General features: G+C 47.5%; 1 protein-coding gene across 4 annotated transcripts in view; it reads right to left on the reverse strand.

The window, feature by feature from the left end:
- Positions 1–15,639, reverse strand: part of CRISPLD2 (cysteine rich secretory protein LCCL domain containing 2) — a 30,428-nt gene extending 14,789 nt beyond the window's left edge. Inside the window, exons 1-8 of one of the 4 annotated variants that reach the window (XM_035543672.2) lie at positions 15,515–15,580; positions 14,618–14,865; positions 12,692–12,804; positions 10,213–10,548; positions 4,581–4,699; positions 2,742–2,874; positions 2,520–2,635; positions 800–900 (exon numbers count right to left, since the gene is read on the reverse strand). In XM_035543672.2, coding sequence (XP_035399565.1) covers positions 800–900; positions 2,520–2,635; positions 2,742–2,874; positions 4,581–4,699; positions 10,213–10,464 — 721 coding nt within the window. In that variant the 5' untranslated portion in view covers positions 10,465–10,548; positions 12,692–12,804; positions 14,618–14,865; positions 15,515–15,580. Of the gene's footprint in view, positions 1–799; positions 901–2,519; positions 2,636–2,741; positions 2,875–4,580; positions 4,700–10,212; positions 10,549–10,717; positions 11,077–12,691; positions 12,805–14,617; positions 14,869–15,514 lie in introns of those variants that run through there. The other 3 variants (XM_035543670.2, XM_035543671.2, XM_035543673.2) reach the window with 3 other exon arrangements.
- Positions 15,640–19,741: the final 4,102 nt, after the last annotated feature.

Below are 19,741 nucleotides of genomic sequence, written 5' to 3' on the forward strand. Positions count from 1 at the left end.
GGCTCCTCCCAGCCCCAGGCAAAAAGTGATAAATGCAGCAACAGAAGCTTCTGCTCTGGGCAAGCCTCCAGGGAGCTTGCCTGTTTCTGAAATCCCAGTTCTTCATGAAGGAAAACACATGGGAGGGGAAAAAAAAAAAAAAAAAGGCCCTTGATGCATGACCCGAGAAAATCCTGCATGCTAAGGGAGCAGCACTGCTTCACTGGGCATTTCGCAGCAATAAAAATATTTTTCACTTTCTGTCCATCAAACTATTCCAAGAGAGCTCCTCCTCTCCTCCAAGAGACACGAATTGCTGTGTTTGTTTGGCAGCCGTGAAAACCAAGGTGGGGAGAAAAAAAAAAAAAAAAAAAAAAACGAAAACGGAGAGGGAAGCACTGCGTCCCTGGCCCCTGAAGAAGTCGGGTGGGCAGCCAAGCTCTGCCCACCCACATCGCCTCCAGTAAGCGCTGGAGAACATTCCCTTCCCAACCAAACCCCGCGAGGACAGGGCCAGCCACTGAAATCCTGCCCCAGGTCCCCCGCCAAACCCACGCAAACGCCGAGTCACTTCCCTCCATCCCAGCGCTCGCTCACATTTTCACGCCGAATCCAAGCTGGGAACTTTAAACAGCTCAGAGCCTGTGTCAGCCACAGCCGGTGATTTACCATTACGCTGTGATGTCTAAATAGTAAGGGCGGGTAATTGAAAGCTGTGACTACTTCCAATTAAAAGTTTCCAGGTGAAAGCTGGCTCCAGCTTCTCCCCCAGGCAGGAGGGTGCTGGGAGCAAAGCATCCAGTCCCCAAACCCCACACACCTTTGTAGCAGAGGTTGTTCTGGCAGCCTCCTCCGTAGCTGGGGGGGCACTCGGAGCAGGGGCGGCCGGTCTTGTACGGGGCTTCACCGATCCAGTTGCCCCTGCAAAGACAGGAGAAATGTATGCCTGTCAGACACCCAAATACCCATCCAAGCCCTGGCCCAAAATCTTTCAACCACCGGCACTATGGGTGTGGGAAAAACAAGTGTTTCTGCTCTACTTGCAAAGGAAAATGTAGAAAAGACAGCCTGTCTCCTCTCTTTCCATCCCACACTTGACTTCAGCTTTCTTGTGCAAAGCCACCAGTCTCCCAGCATTTTCTGCAGCCCCCCATGCAGCTGCACAGGCCAGGCAGGAGCACGGCTCTTGCCATTTAAAAGCTGCTCTATTTTCCATCTGGAGCCATTTCCAAACAGCAAACTGCAGAAATCCATGCCTCCCCCTGCCCAATTCCAGATCATCTGGGAAGCAGAGCAGCACTTTGTGCTTCCTCCTCACCAGCCCTGCCAGCAATTTTGCCTCTGAAGCTGCAGAAACTTTGCCCCAGTCCAGAGCAACTAAGCACAGACTAACCAGCTAGACCAGGAAAACCTTGTAAGAAAAACGTTCCTTCTCATTTCACCTCCAAGATGATGATTTTAGGGGTTTACTTAATGATTTGTGTACAATATCATCTTTATATTAAACTCTACTTCAAATACTGTGATTTAGTACACAGGAGTAAATCAGTGGGTTACCACAGTTTCTCAAGAAACTACCCGGAAACAAAAATCCCTCTTTGGCCCTCTCTATTGCAAGTATTAGGGGCTGAGGATGTTCAAGGAGCTGGAGTTCAGTCCATGGCTCTGAACCCTTTGGTTATTGCTCTTTCAGCTGTCTCCACCTATGAGGCTAGATGAGGACAATGCACACAGACGCCAGAGAAAAGAGATTAGGCAGAAACGGCAGAAATAAAGTATTTTTCCACCCAGCAGCCCTGAAAGGATGATGCACAAAGGAGCCCAGCCTGCGAGGGGCACTCCATGAGGGATGGCACAATCCTATGCATGGAGCAGGTTATTAAACCCCACCAAATTTCCCAGGAGCATCACGTGCTCAGTAGCTAATGCAGGGAGAGGGGCTTAGACTACCCACCCACAGGATGCTGCTGCCCAGATCGTGCTACAAGCTCCTTGCAAAGCTCTGGGTTTGGCTGCCAGCTTTGTACCCATACACTTTGTTTCTTGGTGCTATTCTGCCGTGTAAACAGATGCTCTCCAAGCCATTCCATTTGCTTGTACAGATTACCCTATTTCATTCGTTTGTTGTTTTAATCGTAAGCAAACCTACTTCTCCTGTGCCAGCAGTAGGGCTGGGGTACAGAGGCTACCGCTGGAAAGGAGGCCAGCAGTGTTAATCACCAGCCCTGTCCTCTCCCAGCTGCAGAGAGAGCAAGCCTCGCTTGGCAGCGCTCTCCAGCTCCGTCCTTGCCATCTCCTGCTCCTCCTTCCCATGGCAGCAACATCAAAGCTCCGGCCTGGCCCCAGCCCCTCATTCAGTTTTCCAGGCAATGCTCAGAAGTCTTGAACCAGCCCTGTGCTGCAGTCTAAAGAGAAAATTTAAAGCCACAACCACCAGTCTAGACTGCCTGAAATCTCTTCCCCAGATCCTGGGCTAGTTAAGCAACCTGCCAGCGCAGGGTTTTAGGAAAGCTGGAGGGAGCCCAGCCCATCCGTCTTACTTGGGCGAGTAGTTGCAGACCAGGTAGACAGCATTCTCCCAGATCTCTCCCCAGACGTTCATCCTCTTGCAGATGTTCACAGCACAGCCAATCCTGTTTGTTGTGGCCCAGACTATCTGCAAGGCAAGGTATGCATTGAAAACAAGCAAGCTGTGGGCACGTTGCAGTGACAATGGGACATGGAGGGGCTGCAGAGAAGATAAATACAAATCCATCTCTTACCTGGGTGTAATGCGTGCACATGGAGCCAGTGCATTTATCTGGGCACCACGGGTTGCACTCGTGAGGGTACGGGTATGTGTAGTCCTTGACTTCGTCGTACCAAGACTGGACATGGAAAGCTGGAGAGCGATACCTGAAGGAGCAAAAGCCAGGCGCAGCTTAGATCACCGATCTCTGTTACAAGTTTTCAAACAGCATCTGTAGCCTCCCAGCATATTGCATTGCAAAGTCAGATTTATTTTTTTTTTAATCACGATTGCTAATTTTATATAAAAATTTATTAAGGCAAGTTCCACTCATTGAGAAGGCGTTGCTTAAAAAACAAAAACAGTATCGTGACCTGAAAATCAGGGGAAAAAAAAAATCTCACTGAAAATGTTAAAGGTGATTTCTTCCCCAAAATTCACATCCCAGTCTGACTTTCTGTATTATTTATAGGTTTGACATGTTCTTCAAATGTTGCTGACCTGAAATGTCCTCCTGGCTTTTCCACCCAACTACAAAAAACTTCTAGTTTGGCAGAAAGTTGTATTTTGAAAGTAAACAGAAGTTAAGGTTTGCCAACCAACTTAAACCAAAAGCCATCGTGTACCTATTTTACCACCAGGCAATTTGCTAAATCTGGAAGTCCATTAGGAGATCCTACTGTAAGACCTTTGAAAGCGAGTGAGCTTTTCACACTCACATCACACCAAGGGTTAGTGCAGAGCACTTGGAGTACTGCACGCCTACCCTGCTGTCATTGCAGCAATTCCCCAGGCACACGCTGCACGTACTTTGTGCAAACTGTGCATGAGACCTTGCAGCACTGAGCTACTTGTGCCGTTTGGGGGAACGTGAATGGCATTAAAATTATCTGGAGGAATTCGTTTGCATTTTGCACGTTATGTACACAGTGAGCAAACAGCGCTCTGCAAACTCTGTACAAAAGCAGAAGAGCGCTTCAAACCCACTACTTTTTATTGCTTTCAACAGCTCACATGAAGCAGGCAGCCAGAAATACAAATGACATCATTACCAACTGTAGTTTGTTCTTTCAGCCAACTCTTCATTAAAAATCATTCATTAGAAGTATTTTAAAAACATTAATCTCCTGATGTCATTAAGTGAATACTTTCCGAGTCCTATTTCAGAGAAGAGGAAATTGAGGCAATCAAGTTATGGCCCGTTCCTGAAAAAACTGAGATAAATCTGATTTTTTTTTCCTCTCAGTGATTGCAATGGGAGCAAGATTGGATCTACCTCCATCAATAACCCATGGCCATCTTGAGCACTTGTAGGAGAGCCAAGAACAGCCTGATCTTTTAACTTTGTTTCCAATGGATTAACCACTCGACTTTCCAATCATTTAATTCTGCCAACAAAAACGGGCCCAATTTCTATATCAGGCCAATTTCACACAAGCAAATTTCCATTGCTTTCAACCAAGTTCTACCTGATGTACAAGCATAACAGCATTTTGACCCATTAAGGTAGCTGAGCACAAAGAAAATATTTGCTTTATAAAGCAGTGTTAGCCTACAACAGTCTTGATTACAGGGGCATAACAATAAACAAATTTCACCATCAGATGGAGAGGCAAATCAATTTGGAAGCATTAACTTCATCTCTCCTAGCTGGATTAACAACTCCCAGTTAAAAATCTTCCACAGGAAGATGAAAAGAAAAACTGCAGAGTGGTTTCAGTAAAGAGAAATTAGGAGTTGAGTAAATATTTATGGGAAATACAGTAAGAGAAAACCAAAAGAATTACATCAGCAGCAAGGCAGACCTTTCACACTGGCTGGGAGGGCCCATAAATTGCTCTTTGCTATTAGTGAGGAGCTTCCCAGCTCTTACCTGCCCCAGTGAACCGCCAGGTTCTGTCCAATTGACCGGATGAGGTCACTCGGCCCATGGTCCCACACGCACTTCTGAGCCCAAGAGTGGGCTGATCTTTCCAGCTCTTCATCCCAGGTCTGCAGCAGGTGGGGAAAGAAAAAGAACAGGTCAGTTTCTCCTCTTAAGTTTGTTAGATCAAGAGAGCCAATCAACAGCAATTAGTAGAGAAAGAGACTACATTACAGCTCACTCCTGGGGTGTGGCCTGTCCTTCTGAGGTTGGTACATTTTAATGATGTGCTGTGACCTAAGAGCAAGCTCCTCAGGACGTCCCCCAGCCACGGAAATGCAAGGCACTTTTTGTCCTTGATGCCATGCTTCTTAAGAGAAGGTCTGGATAGGTCAAGAGAAAACAGACCTGGCAAGACCTCAAGAACCCACCTGGACTCTCCACCCTAAAATACAATAAGACATTCTTGACAGGTGTTTTTCTAAACCAGTCAAAAAAAAAAAATCTGAGATCCCAGTGCTTATTCACGACACCTATATTTGAGATCTGCAAGACATAATATGCAGTAAGTGCCCCAACATATGATTTTCCATCCGTTGTCCTTAATATTTTGACTTTTCCTGGCTTTCCCATCAGCTGGGACTCCAGCTGTGGATGTACACCTGCCCTCCACTATGAGCACAGCTGAAGTTTTTTGAACCAATCCCCCAAGGAAGGGATGATTACGTATAGCTGCTGTGCCAGTGTGGGTCTGAGGCTTCACTCCTTCCTCCCCTTCTCCTTCCTGAATAACTGCTGCGTCCACCAACAGATGCAGTCAAACTCCCAGAGGTGGCCAAGTCCCAGAGCTGTTAAGCCAATAACACTCTTGTTAAAACAGACATCAGGTTAGAAGTGACAAATTAGCACTGCCGTTGAGGGAAAGACATCAGACCTCACTGAATATCACTCAGTTACAAGCCAAAAGAAAGCTCAAATACGATACAATGGCAAATAGGAAAACAGCCTTCATTGGCTTCGCTGCCCAGGAGTGTAAAGGCCAGACTTTTGTTGTAAAGGCCAGACTTGCTGGATCCAGTAGATAATGCCCTGAATTCATTGTGTGATAGCTGGTCTGTTCAGAACAGTCCTAAGCAGAATTCACTGGGATTAAAATATTATTGCACATCTCTTCCAATAAAACCAAAAAGAAGAGTGGCCTTGCAATGTGTTTCCCATTCACATTCCAGTGAGAGATGTCTTTGGACATCATAACCAGCTGATCTTCCTCAGTCCTAACTTCTCCATAAGAAAAGCGACTTCTGATCTCAAACACATCAAAGGACCTGTCAGAGCCCACCTGGGAGGCATTTAGGCTCCCAGACATTTGAAAACCAACAATTGTTCATGCTGAACAAGCATCTGAACACAGTCTTGGGCAGTTACTGCTGGGATGGGGAGGGACTGCATGTCCCTGGTTAAAAGGACAGGAAAACACCGTGTCTCCCAGAACTTGGTGCGTCTACACTATCTTTGTAAGGGAAAAGTGAACTGATTGAACCAAGTTTAGAGCCCAGAGCTCTGAGAACAGCTTATCATTACACAGCACATCCAGCAACATCCCAGAGGTGCTCTGAGCTCTCCAGCTTGGCTTTGAACCGAGCAGTGGCCGAGCAAGTTCACGTCACTCTGCAAACCCCCTTGTGGATTCAGCTCTGACAGGGGGAATTAAACCATTTTCCACATCAGCCCTCCAACACCTCGAAGGTGCGTGCTATCTGACCCACCACGTACACGTTTCCAAACCTCTGCTTGGAGCAGACTATTGCAATCGTGCCTAGACACAGCTTTTTGTGGTCTCCCACTTTCTGCACCAGGCAGTGACCAGCCACAGCCCGCCTTCTCATCCAACACATAAGCCACAAAAACTCTCCCAAGACGCCGCGCACTGCTCATACTTCTGACTTTCTAGCACAGCATTATTCCTTGCAGCCCGAAAGGCAGAGACGTTCCAAATCTCCTAATTTAATGCAGAGACGTTATGAGCAATAGGCCATTAAATGGAAATTGATGTGAACATGTGTGTTACATCTTCCTTTGATGCCTATGGATAAAATAAATGAACTCGGACAAAAGACACTCAACAGGCAATTGGGAATGAGCTACATCTTTGCATGGCTTTGTGCTTGATGAGTAGAGAAGCTCATTTCTGCAGGCGTCGGATTACAAAGCCGTCCCATTTAAATTAGAGCAGTTATTTGCCTATTTCTCCTCAGACATGAATGCGGTCGGGAGCCTGGAATAATTTCAGAGCAATAAACATATCAAAAAAAAAATTTCAGACTTTCCCAGGTACGCTTACAAGAATTCTTTATGCCAATATTCAAAGCAGTACCTAGGAAGACAACTGAAGCCAGAGGGGCATTGTATGCCCATGCTCAGTTTCTTAAATCCACTCTAACGATCTGGCAAAGCTGCTTCTCACTGTTTGGAGGACGACAAGCACATGGCATGAAAGTATTCCAAGCACCAGGCTAAGTTTGTATTCAGATTTCCCCCCTTCACATTGATTTTTTCTGTTATCAGACCACTGTAATTGCAGGCAGCTACCTTGCTTTGAAAACACCCATCTAGCCCATAGGAGGGAATTCTCAAGCATTCTGTTTTTTTTTTTTTTTTTTTTTTTTTTTTTTTTTTTACTCCTTTGGGTATATAGGATTCCAAGTAATTTAGTACGTGGACCGGCTTTTTTTTATTCCTGCAAATCTGGAGTGGCCTTTCAACAGTACACCGTACATGAAAAAATATACACATCGCATACGTATCTTACAAAGCAAATTGTAGGTTCAGATTTAGTAAGAATATATCCCACAAGGAGTTATATACTCAGCCTAACTAGCTTGTAAACCCCACACTACACACAGTATGCTATCTTAATTCACCTCTCTCATTTTTCTCCCCAGCTTAGACTTCTTGCAGCGCTGGCAGTTTACTCTTAAAAGTGGCATAAGAGTCCAGGACTGACAAGAGCTGGCAGAAGCTTGGAAGTGCTTTGCTAATTCACACAGAAACACTATCCCGTCCCAACAAGAAAAGTCACCACCCTACAGTTCAGAGGAAGGATGGATACCTTATACATGAAAACAAACTATTTTCCTTCCCGCAGTCCTTACTAAGAACACTTTTGTTTTATCCATCTGTCTTTGAGCCTCCGCAAGAGGAAGGATTTCTGCCTTTCGTCACTGCTGAAAGCCATCTGACTAAGCCATCTTAAAAGGTCAAGATGCCTTAGGAACTGTTACGTTCTTTTTACTCTGGGCTCATTAACAAGGAGTTTGTTTTGGTCTTGACTCCTGCCCGCTGCCATGACTGCTGTTATATACTCTAAATGCACAATGAAAAGAGTTGGTCATAAAGCTGCTATAGGGTTAAGGTGATTCTGTATTTGAGCAACTTCATAAGGAAGATAAACACTGCTCATGCCTGGTCTGTGTCAGAGTCTGTAATTCATTTTCCATTAATAGTCAATATATGTGCTAGCTTTCAATTAATTACACAAACCCTCCGGCAAAACTGTTTCTTTCTTCACTTCTTCACTCCATTTTACCTTTATCCTATATGCATATGCAGTAATTCTTTTGATCTCCAGATAAGTCATGGTACTCACTGTGCTATTGCTTTCTTATTAATAGCCTTTACTGACTAAAGTTCATGCTGTAGTAGATAAATGCCTCTTTTTCCTGGTATACATTAGCTGCCTTTGCCGCTCTAGATCACTTATGTACATCAGATATGGAGCTGGGAGAGAGGACATTCACAAGTCAGGGTTTGGAGGCTGGTGGCCAAGAACACATGTTCTACCTCCTTATCCGCAAATTAGTGCCACACGTTGCCTGTGACGCTCCCCACTGGCACCAAAGGAAAAGAGAAAAGTTTATGTACAGTACTGAAGACAGACCATCCTCTTAAGCAAGTCCAAATGAGAAATGTCCTATGCAGAACAAAGGATTAAAGTGAAATTCACGTTCAGAATACACACTGCATTTCCAAGTAATATTGGGTAAACACGAGTACATGAAAGGCTGATTATAGCCTTTCCAAGTAGCACCATCTTATACTCAGCTTCTTTCTTCGCAGCATATAAGGCCCTTTCATTTGCCCTCAATCGCCCATAAAACCACTAGAAAAGCACACTGAGCAAAGACAAACATAAAAGCGCAACCACGCTGCAAGCGTAAATAGCAGTCGGCCAGTGGACAGTCCGCAACTGCAGCCCTCTCAGATCCTCAGAGCCAACCAAAACACATTTGGCTTTCTCATGCTTTGTGTTTACTCTCTGGAAATTAATCAAATCATCTCTTCCCTGGCAGCATCCTACAGGCTGCCTGCAGGAGAATGAGAGCCCGCTGAGAAAGAGAGATACAAAGCACCGGTTCTTAGAAAGGCATGTGCTTTCTGACAGAAGTGGGACGCAACACCAGCAGTGTGACTGCTAGGAGGATGCAACTGAAGAACAATTGTCCTTCCTTACTGTCCTCTGCTCTTCCCTTCCCTTTTCCTTTCCCCTGCAATCACAAAAGGCAGAATTTTCCATTTGCAGTATTCATTTCAGCACATCTGGCGAAAAATTTTGTATTACAGTGTGCTATTCCTTCTACCCTTTTAAACGCGGTCTTAACAAATCATCAGTCATCGAATCTGTCAGCAAGAGCACACAGTTGAAGTCAGACTAGTTTCTGTCATAACTATATTTGCACACCGGGAAAAGGCACAAAAAAATTATTTGCCTACATCATTTTCTGGCTCCACAATATTTTGAAGGCTTGTCAAAAATAGCTCCAAGTAGGGTCTCTGGCATCAGGTGAAGAAAAACTATTCATCTGAATTGTTGATGGTAAAGGCATATTTCATACCAATACTTTTAAGTTCTCCCTCTGAAGTGGGGGAATACATTGACCAAACTTTTATTTTGGTTTCCTGAGCTGCAGAAAGCCAATAGCGCTGACCCATCCACCTCTGAACTCCCCAGAGCCTTTCCAGCAATTTCCAGGGACTGAACTTCTCTGCAGATAGAGACACATTCCTTGAGCCCGGCTCATCTAAGGAGCTGAGCAGATTCCCAGCAGTGTCACGGACATCACACCCATAATCTCTGGTGATCAGCATATAATGAAAGGGCAGGTGCTATCTGCTGCGCTGGGTGGTAGCTGATGGCAACCATCAGAGGTTTCTCTGAGCAGACTGTGTCATCCCAAAACACTACCAGAAGGGTATGAAAGCTGTGACAGGGAAAACATGGGTTAAACACCAGGGAAAATTTGATGCTTTTATGACATTAAAGTAATGGAAGAACCTGCTGAGGCAGGCTGTGGAATTGCCATCACTGGAGATGTGTCCAGGGCTGGGCCAGACGCTCGTTTATGAATAATGGAACCAGTCCTGAAGCTATGCAGCGGATGGACTAGATGACCCGTTAGTGGCCCTTTCCAACCAAAACAGTCCAACGATCTGAAGCATCGTTCACTCTGGTATTAAACTGCTCCAGGAAACCTCTTGAGAAAAACTTACTTTAGAGGAAATTTGCTGCACCTCTTGCACCATAAGGATTTTTTTTATTTTTTTTAAAGTAAAAATTAAGCTAGGTATCAGAAGCTGTACTCACCATATATTCCATATTAGAGGCTGATGGATACACTTGACCTCTTAATTTATTGTGGAGCATCAATATCTCCTGTCTGTCCGAAAATAAAATGGCTCTCTTGGATCTGGAGTGAGCTTCCCCATCCTGATATTTACTCAAGATTCTCTCCAGGTGACTCGAGTTGGTCAAGACGAAGCATTGGGCTGTGGTGGCCAGGAGCAGTACACATCCAAGAGGCAGGATCCAAGGCAGGCAAGGCAGGGCGGGATTCATGGCTCCTCCTCTACAGCTGGCAGAAGCAGAGATGAAGACAACAGTAGGGTTTCCTTTCAGGGACTCCTACGGCTCAGCACAGGTCTGGATTTGAGGGAGAAATAGGCAGTGAGAACAGTGCCAGAGAAGCTCTTGGCAAGTACGATCCCCGCCAAGGAAGCCACAAAACACAGATTTTTGCTTGAAAAAGAACACTACATAGAGCCTAAGCTGTTATTGTTCCCTGCAAGGATGGGAAGACCCAAACACCAACCTTTGATGATGGGAACTCAGCTTATTACACCAGGGAGCTCCACTGGCACTGGGCTGGGAGTGAGAATTAGCTGGGCATGGTGATGGGTGCCTTCTGCACCGAGGGTGCCAGGGGTGCAGGTGTCACCCAGCAATGCCCAGCAGCTCCAAATAATCCCACCTGTGTCCCTTAAAAATGGGAAAGGGAGCCATTTGAAGCTACTTTCCCCCAAAGGGTTGTTAAAGTGGAGAATGGATGTGAATAAAAGGGAAAGTAAAATTCCCAGCAAGCCAGATTGCCGAGGTCAGGCATGAGCGGGAGCTATTTCGGAGGTCCCGCTCTGCCAATAGACATCCAGCCGAGCAGCTGCCAGACTCGGTGAAGGCAGCTGTTTATATGAAATGTCATCGTAACGTCGAACAATCAAAATTCCTGCTGGTGAATGACGCACTGGGGTGTTCTCGCTGACGCTGCCCCACCGCCTTACGGCGGGCGGGAGCACGGCCAGGCAGATGAATTATGGCAGGCGAGGAGAGGAGCCGGAGCACCCGGCCTCCCCCGGCCAGAAGATTAGCTGTTCCCAGGCACGCTCGCTGGGCACCAGCTCCAAGGGCTGACCCGCTCAGAGACGACCTCCTTTTGGTCATTTGCATGGCTGCACTTAATCCCCGTCCCCTCCCTGCGAGGCGCTTGCTCTGTGGTGCTCCCACTCCACCTGCTATTTCCTAGCAATTCCTCCCTTCCTCTCCCCCCTCCCTGACTTCTCGGTCCAACGAGCCTTGTGCGTCTCGGCTGGCTTTATTTGGATCATGAGCTGTTCAGGGAAGGGAATATGGGCTGCTGCAGGGCTCTGCAGCATCTAGTCCTCTTTAGGCGGGATCCAAGAGCCACCAGAACAGAGTCAACCCATAAGAGGCAATAAACATCTATGCAGACAGTGCAAGCACAGAATCTCTCTCCTTAAGGCTATAGTTTGGAATAAAGCTTCCCCATCTCTGCCATTAACACACAGTTAGGATTTAGTTTTGACAACGCTGTTAAAAAAAAAAATATATGCTGAAAGCACACCTACACAGGAAACAAGCCCCAGATCAACAGGAGTTATTCGAGAAGCTTCAGCCCCGCGACACAGGGGTTGGACACAGCGAGACAGGCTGAGTCGGAAGCTGGCCAAGGCAGGGAAGGGCCTTCCAGCTCCCAGCTGGAAAAGCTTCTCAAATATAAATTCCCAAATCCCCCGTTCCCCAGAACCAACAGCATCTGCGGAGCAGAGCAGCAAGCACAAAAGTGCTTTGCAGAGGCGGGGAGCCCCCAAAACTCCCACCAGGAAACCTGGAAAAAGTGTAGGGTGTCTACACAAAAAAAAAAAAAGCAAAAGTCCCTGTTTGGGGCTTCTTACTGTAGTAAGGCAGAATGAAAACCAGCTGCTGTCTGTGTCCCCCCAGGCAGAGCATTAAGCTTTTGCCTCATAGAACAATGCGGGGATATAATTTGTTAAGTTTAGGTAACGGCTTCTCATTATTCCCTGTTCTGCAGAGCAAGCTGAACACACGTGCCTTGTCCCCAGCCCCCGGCACACCTGAAAGACAGGGCTCTTGGTGGCCTGGGGACAAACACTGCTGTAACCTCATCCTCTCCCCAGCCCTGTTTGCTGGCATTTACCTCCCCCAGAGCAGGAGCCCAACTTTCTAACCCGGCTAAAGAGAGGCAGGAGAGGCAAAACGAGCTGCTGCTTTTGTAGACTGACCCAAATTCAAGCAACAATTCCTACTTTGAGGCACTTCCCTAAGAGTTTAAAAATAGATGCGCTGCCACAGCCCTTCACAATGCGGCCATTTAGCGGGAGCAATTTTAACTGCAGCCTGCCCTGTAGGTAGAGTGGGCAGAAACAGACAGCCAACATAGGCTGCAGTTGTACCCCTTCATTTGGCTGGGTGCCCTCCGCTAAATAGGAGCCCGTATCCACCACCCATCTAAGGCAAACACTGAACTTACAGAAAGTGCAGCCTGAAAAATCACCTGGGCCATCCGGAAAGCCCAGAGGATCTGCCCCACTCACGGCTCCGCGACCAAGCCAACGCGTCTGGCTTCGACCGCCAGCTGGAGCCCTGCAACAGATGGTGCATTATTCCCCGGGATGGTCCTCCCTCTATCTCACTTGCAAGCTCAAGGGTCTTTTGCACCTCTCTAAAATTAGGTAATTTTAGTGCATCTTTCACTTTGGGTGTTCAAGCCCCCTCTCCTGCTTTGGGTCCAGGTGGGGAGCACTCAGCAGCGAGCATCCAAAGGCAGGGTGACATGATGGGAGCGGGACAGGGAGCGAAGAGCTCCCCTCCCAGAGATTAATTGGAAGCAGCAGATAGATGCTCACATTTCAGAAAGCTCTCATTGATTTCAGATGTCCATCTGCTTGCCTCCCCTAATATCCTCATGGCCAGGTGCAACAAAACACTGGGCCATGTGTTAGAGCTCAGCCAGCTCAAGTGCCCTGCAGAGCTGAGGCACAGCCTCGGGGACTGCACTCGAAACTCCTCATTAGGGAAGATTGAAAGCATATTTGAGTTGGGATTTGACATTATTCAAGGAGAATTCTCAGCTGACAGTCAGCTGAGCAAGTCTCTGTTGTTGTTTTCAAAGGTTCGAGAGAAGCATTAGCGCAGCCTCCCTTTAAACGCATCAGGCCCCTGATGCTGGTGCCAGGTAAACATCTGGGAGCAATCAGAAACCAGTGAGTCGGCAGAAAGCAACCCTGAATACGCTGCAAGGCACGGCCGAGCTGGGGACAAAGGGGAGGCCTTCTTCTGGGGTCTGAGGAAGTTAAAAAGCAGCGCCGGACTTTGGAAAAGATTATTTTTAGAAAGCTATTTCCCCAGCTCGGGGATGGTGCCTGCATGTCACAGAAAGCAGAAGGGCTGGCAGCGTTTGGAGGCTGGCATGCAGCGCTGCCTCCTGTATTTCCTTACGTCCTCGCTTCCCTTAGCACTGCACAGCTGTTGATCCTTAGCTGCCTCCCTGGGGAAGCGCACAAGTGGGTCTCTACTCCTCATTACGGGTAACGTCTGCAGCCAAAACACCCCGCCACCTGTGGAATTATACTTGGGGCAAGCTGATGCTGCAGGGAAATGCAGGACTTGGCACGGGATGCCAGCAGAGCATCTAAAACAGCAAAGCAGCAGGGAGTTCGCCTGGGATCGGCTTTTAACCTGTGCAAAGCAGTCCAGCGACAAAGCCACAGTGTGCTCCATGCATTGCATCCCAGGTCATCCACACCTTTCATGCTTTAAAATATTGCCCTGGCTTCAAAAGAAAAGTGGGATGACAAGTTCCTTGACTCAGGACATAACACAGTCTGCACAGAGTGCACCACAAATCCCGCATCTTCAAGGCCACGGGTAAAAACATCTGGATCTGTCATTACAATCCTTCCCACAGAACTCAAGTGGGTGAGTTTCTATGCAAAACCGCACGGAAAACCCACTGGTAACAGACACAACATGTGACAACACCGTGGAATTCCTTCTAGACAGGACTTTGGAGCAGAGTTGCACAAACACAGGCTTCCTGGAGCAGACTAGATATGCCTGTGGGTTGCCAACTCATAGAGGCTGCTACAGCATCCCTTAGATATTTTTTTTAAATGTTATTTCAAATAAAAATTATCTATTATCTACCTAATTATCTGTGGCAATCTGTTCCTCTACTTGCAACCTCTTCCCATTCATTCGAGATTAATGCATATTAACCTTGCGTTACCCTGCAAAGCACACCTAAGTGCAGCTCAGAGGGCATTGTGCTGTTTTATACCACGCAGGGAGCAATTTGGAGAAGTTATGAAAATTGTGCCTACTTGACAGAGCCATTTCTCCCATACACACACACCCAAACCACATCTCAGAAGCCAGGACCAAAGCTTTCACTCACCTTGCCGAGCACTTCCAAGTCCCCACGAAGTTGTAGCTCCTCCAAGCCTGCTTGTGGAAAATAAATTATAGATCTGAACTATTTAAATGAGGAGGGGGAAAAGGATGAAATAAGCCCAAGGAGGTGCAGGGAGTGCAAGGTCTCAGCTCAGCAGCTAGTACCAACTGCGGTCTCGCAGAGCTCCCCAGTGGTATTTATGCTCTCCAGGCAAAGAGGACAACTCTGGATCATCCTGTTTGGCAATCGGCCTGCTAAAAAAAAAAAAAAAAAAAAAAATGGTACGAAAAGGAGGCAGGAGCAAGGAGCTGAGGGGTGTTGCTTCAGATCTCTCAGCGGTTTGAAGAGTCATTGGGGCTAGGAAAATTAGGACCATCCTCCCAAAGGCTGTAACACAACACGCGGGGAGGGGGAGTGAAGGAGGAGGAGGAGACGGAGAAGGAGTGCGAGCAGACCGGGATATAAAAAGGGTTTTCTTTGCTCTCCCCTCAGGCAGCTTTCAGGCTGAGCTGTGGGCGCATCCTCCCTGCTGCAATGGGGAGACCGCGATGGCTGGGTGAGGACCGACGATGAGTTTTAGGGCAGAAAACCAAAAAAGGGGTTTTCTGCAAGGGACAAGGGCCAGCTGTCTCCCGGATCAGCCTTTCCCAGCTCTCCACGGGAAAAGCCCACGGGTGGCCTCAGGGATGTCCCGTGCCAGGAGCGGGGTCCCCGAGCTGGCAGCAGCACCCCTCTGTCCCACAGCTGGGTGTTTGGTGGGAAAAGGGAGATTTATTTCCCTCTGCGGTTCATTCCCAGAGCTCACCCGGCACCGACGTTCCCTGCACACACACGCTGCTGCTGGCACTCTCAGAGAAAGAGGAAAATAAAAAGTGAGCGAAGCATCTGGGCAAGGCTCACCTCTCCTGCAGGATGGCCGGCACCCAAAGAACCCCAGCCCAGCTTTCGCAGCAAGATCCTTGCCTGCGGTTGCAATCCCACATGCACTGTTGAAACACGGTTTGATTCACTGCGAAAGGAAATGACTGAGCAAAAGACAAGCTGAAAGATCCTTTTTTTTTTTTTTTTTTTTCTTTTTAATTAAACAAACAGGAAAACACAAAGCAGTACCATGAGTAACTACATGAGTGTCTTACAGCACCTCTGCTGCAGCAGCAGGATGCTGCTGCGGGCAGAGCAGCTCCGGGCATCACTGCCCACGGGCACCAGCATCCCCGTGGGGCTGCGTATCAGGGGGTACCAGCAACGGGCCAGCACGGGGGCAATTCCTACCTGGTGGTGGCTGATCCTGGAAAGCTCACAGTTTAACCTCCCAAAACACAACAAACCCAATAACCAGTGCTTCCCCCATCTCCCGGATTTAGCACACCCAAGTAAAATAGGTTTAATTTTTCCTAATATCCCATCCTGTCCTCTCTTCGAGGTTCTTGGGAAGAAAAGTCCTTCCATTCTTCTAAACAGTAAATATTTATTTCTTGAAGCCAAACAGCAAACTACTTTATTTACTGTTTACAAGAAGGACGCTTGCAAGATATTCTGCCACTAAGTGGCTTGTTTCAACTCCAGCAGTGCTCAAAAAGCAGGACAAAGTTTATCAGACATTCGCAAGGAAAACAGAAATATTGACAGCTCACAGAACAACTCCAGAGGGTGAAGGCAATGAACCCTCTGAAGTCAGGCCTGTGATATCTCTGCTAATTTAATGTCTTGCACATTTTTCCTGAGATAACTTTTGCAGATGTGGCAGATTCTCATCACCTGGGGGATGTTCAGCACCAGTTCTGGTCTGCGTTGCAGCTGGGACACGGTGGATGCAGCCCACCCAGTCAGTCCCAGTCCACCCACTCAGTCCCAGTTCCACTGGAACTGGTACCATCCCCTTTCTGGTCACGGATGTATTTACAGAGTTTCTATTTACTTCAGTGCAAACCATGTGTGTGAACCGACAATATATGCTGCTTCATTTGTAACAGGCACTTCTACCTTGCCTACAGCAATTCGGTGCAATTCGGGCAGCTCACTTCCAAAAAGGCTGAGATGCTGCCACAAACGTGGGCAATTCAAAGACAGCACAAAGCTGGGCTGAATGAGGCTCTGCGCTTCTTTACCTTGAAATCACTGCATCCTTCCCATTTTTCTCTCGCTCCTCCAAGACGAAGGTTGTCCCGAGGGCAGCTCTGTAGCACTGACTCATGGGTCCCCAAAGGTGATTTTCACTTCACTTACCAGAAACTTGGATTAGCTCATTTAACATCTCATGTACCAGCATACAAATTATTTCCAGCTTTCTGTGAAACTTGGCATTTTGTAATCTCCACAAACGTTCCTATGGGAAATTATTCCTCATAGGTTGGTCAGAGCTGTCTAAATCCTCCATCAACCCTGCTGCCTTACAAAGATTTGATTTTTTGTTTTTTTAATATATGCCAGTGCAGTTTCACTGTGCACGGTTTTGTTCAGGGATGAGCACAGCCTAAAATGAGGCTTTTTATTCATCTTGTTCTGTTTCAAGTCAGCAGTTTCAGGTCATAAATGTGACCGAAGCCAAAACAATCAGGTTACTTTTAATCATTCAGCGTTATTACTGCCCTGATTATAACGTCTCAATTTCATATGTGGTAAAAGCCACATAAAGCAGGCTGCATATGTAAGTACATATTAGGAGAGAAAGCTTTTAATGTAATAGCCAATGCATAGGAAGAAACACAGATTTTGCTAGTCATCCCTAATTGAACATGCAGACAGCATGTCTTGATTTTCAACCTAAACTAAATTCCCCTTTATTTCTTATTCAAATATGAGCTCAGTAATAACGGCACCATTGATGAGCAGGGGCAAAGTGAAGATCTGGGCAAGAGACCCAAAACCGTGGTACTAACTCACATTTATCATTCTTCTTCAGAGCCGAGGAGCACAAGTAGAATAATGTGGATGAAGGAAACCAGTGATAAGAGAAAACCGAGAGAAACGCATCCATAGTTATGTACCATGAGAAAACCAGGAGCCGTGAGCTCCCCCTGCCTCGTGGGTCACCCGTCCTGCCTCCCACAGGGGTTAGGATGAGGATGGTGCTGGGCACAGGGAGGCTGCTCCAGCATTGAGGGAGCAACTGCACGAGGATCCTGAATCACTGCAGTGAAAGCCATGCAGGTATGGATTTACCCCAAAACACTACTAATATTTGGCACCATGAACGTCAATTTGATCTTTCTTGCTTCTCTCCCGGTTTGGGGCAGCCTGGGCTGAAATCTCCTGGGTTCATCTGCAGCAGCTTTTTCTCCTTTTTGTAATAACAAACATTTCCCAAAACTTTTAATCTGATGGTGATGTGCAAGACAACAACTTCACACAATCCTTCCCAAAGTCTGGGCTATTTCATCAGTGCCCAAGCAAAAATTTAGGACACTAAAACAAGGAAATCAGCACACAAGCAGCAGAAATTTCAGAAAATTAACTGCTGAATTCGGGAGGTACTGCTGACCCCACTGAGCACAAATGAAACACGAACAACTGAAAACTACAAAGGCCTGCACCTTGTTATCGCAGCCGGCCACATTTCCTGGTCTCATCTGCAAATGAGCAACACTGAAACACTGTAAAAGATTTTTCTGTTTTTCTTATTTATTTTTTTTAGAAGTGACCAGCAGAGAACTGCAGACTGAAACAGCTCAGAAATGTTAACCCAACTCTGTCAACTTGGGAGATTTTACCCCCAGGTGAAGAAGGTGAATCACAGTCACATGCAGTGGCGAAGCCAAATTCTGTCTGCTGACAGAAACTCTTCCCAAATTCCTTGGGTCTTCAACAATAATGAGGAATAAAATACACAGTTGGATGAACCCCTTAACACCTCAGGAACATCCACCCCATGTCACAACCACGTTCGTTAGATGAATAGCGCGTTTGTGATAGGAAAGCCCTGCCGTTGTGTGCCACCACTGCCCTCTGCTGCAGCAGCCCCGCTCCAGCCCAGACTGTTGGGCCACTGCCACAGTCCCCTGCCACCCATGTCCCCTCATGGTGCCTGAGGGCAGCAGCATGGCCATGAACAGCCTGCTAGATTTTCTGAAGTGCAGCTGATGTAAAGCTGCAGAGATCCTGAGGCATATTTGGGCTGGGCAACCCCTGACTGTGTGAAGTTTAACAAGATCAAGGCCAGATTCTGTGCCCGGGACAGGGCAATCCTGGCTGTACATGCAGATGGGGGATGAGAGGCTGGAGAGAAGCCCTGTGGAAAGGGATCTGGGGGCTCTGGTTAATGGCAAGATGAGCGTGAGCCAGCAGTGGGCCCTGGCAGCCAACGGGACCATCCGAGCCCTGCCAGCCGGTGAGGGACGGGATCGTCCTGCTCTGCTCTGTCAGCTGCGGCCTTATGCCAAGCACTGTGTGCAGGTTTGGGTGCCATGACATAAAAAGGACATAAAACTATTAGGGAGCCTCCAAAGGAGGGCTACAAAGATGGTGAAGGGTCTGGAGGGGAAAGCGTATGAGGAGTGGCTGAGGTGCCTTCGTTTGTTCAGCCCCAAGAAGAGCAGGTCGAGGGGAGGGCTCATGGCAGCCTGCAGCTCCCTCACGAGGGGAGCGGAGGGGCAGGCGCCGAGCTCTGCTCTCTGGGGACAGCAACAGGACCCGAGGGGACGGCATGGAGCTGGGACAGGGGAGGGTCAGGCTGGGTGTTAGGGAAAGGTTCTGCCCCCAGGGGGTGGTCGGGCACTGGGACAGGCTCCCCAGGGCAGCGGTCACAGCACCAAGCCTGACAGAGTTCAAGAGGCATTTGGACAACGCTCTCAGACATGTGGTTTGACTTTTGAGTGGTGCTGTGTGGAGCCAGGAGTTGGACCTGATGTTCCTTGTGGGTCCCTTCCAACGCAAGATATTCTATGATTCCGTGATTCTAAAACCCCTCCAAACTTACTCTTTTTCCTTCCCTCTCTCCCCAGTTAACCAGGGTATTTTCCACCATTTGCATCAGCACAAATCACATCATTAGAAGCAAGGCACGTAAGGTCTCCGTGCTTCGATTTCCTCATGGAAAATTGGAGCAGAACAGCTTTTCCCTAAAAATCACACAAATGCCGGGCGCTGGCTGCCGTGCTGTACCTCTCATCCCAGCCCACACCCAGGCAC

This window comes from Cygnus atratus, chromosome 12, assembly GCF_013377495.2.
Source record: "Cygnus atratus isolate AKBS03 ecotype Queensland, Australia chromosome 12, CAtr_DNAZoo_HiC_assembly, whole genome shotgun sequence".
In the NCBI taxonomy this organism is placed as follows: domain Eukaryota; kingdom Metazoa; phylum Chordata; class Aves; order Anseriformes; family Anatidae; genus Cygnus; species Cygnus atratus.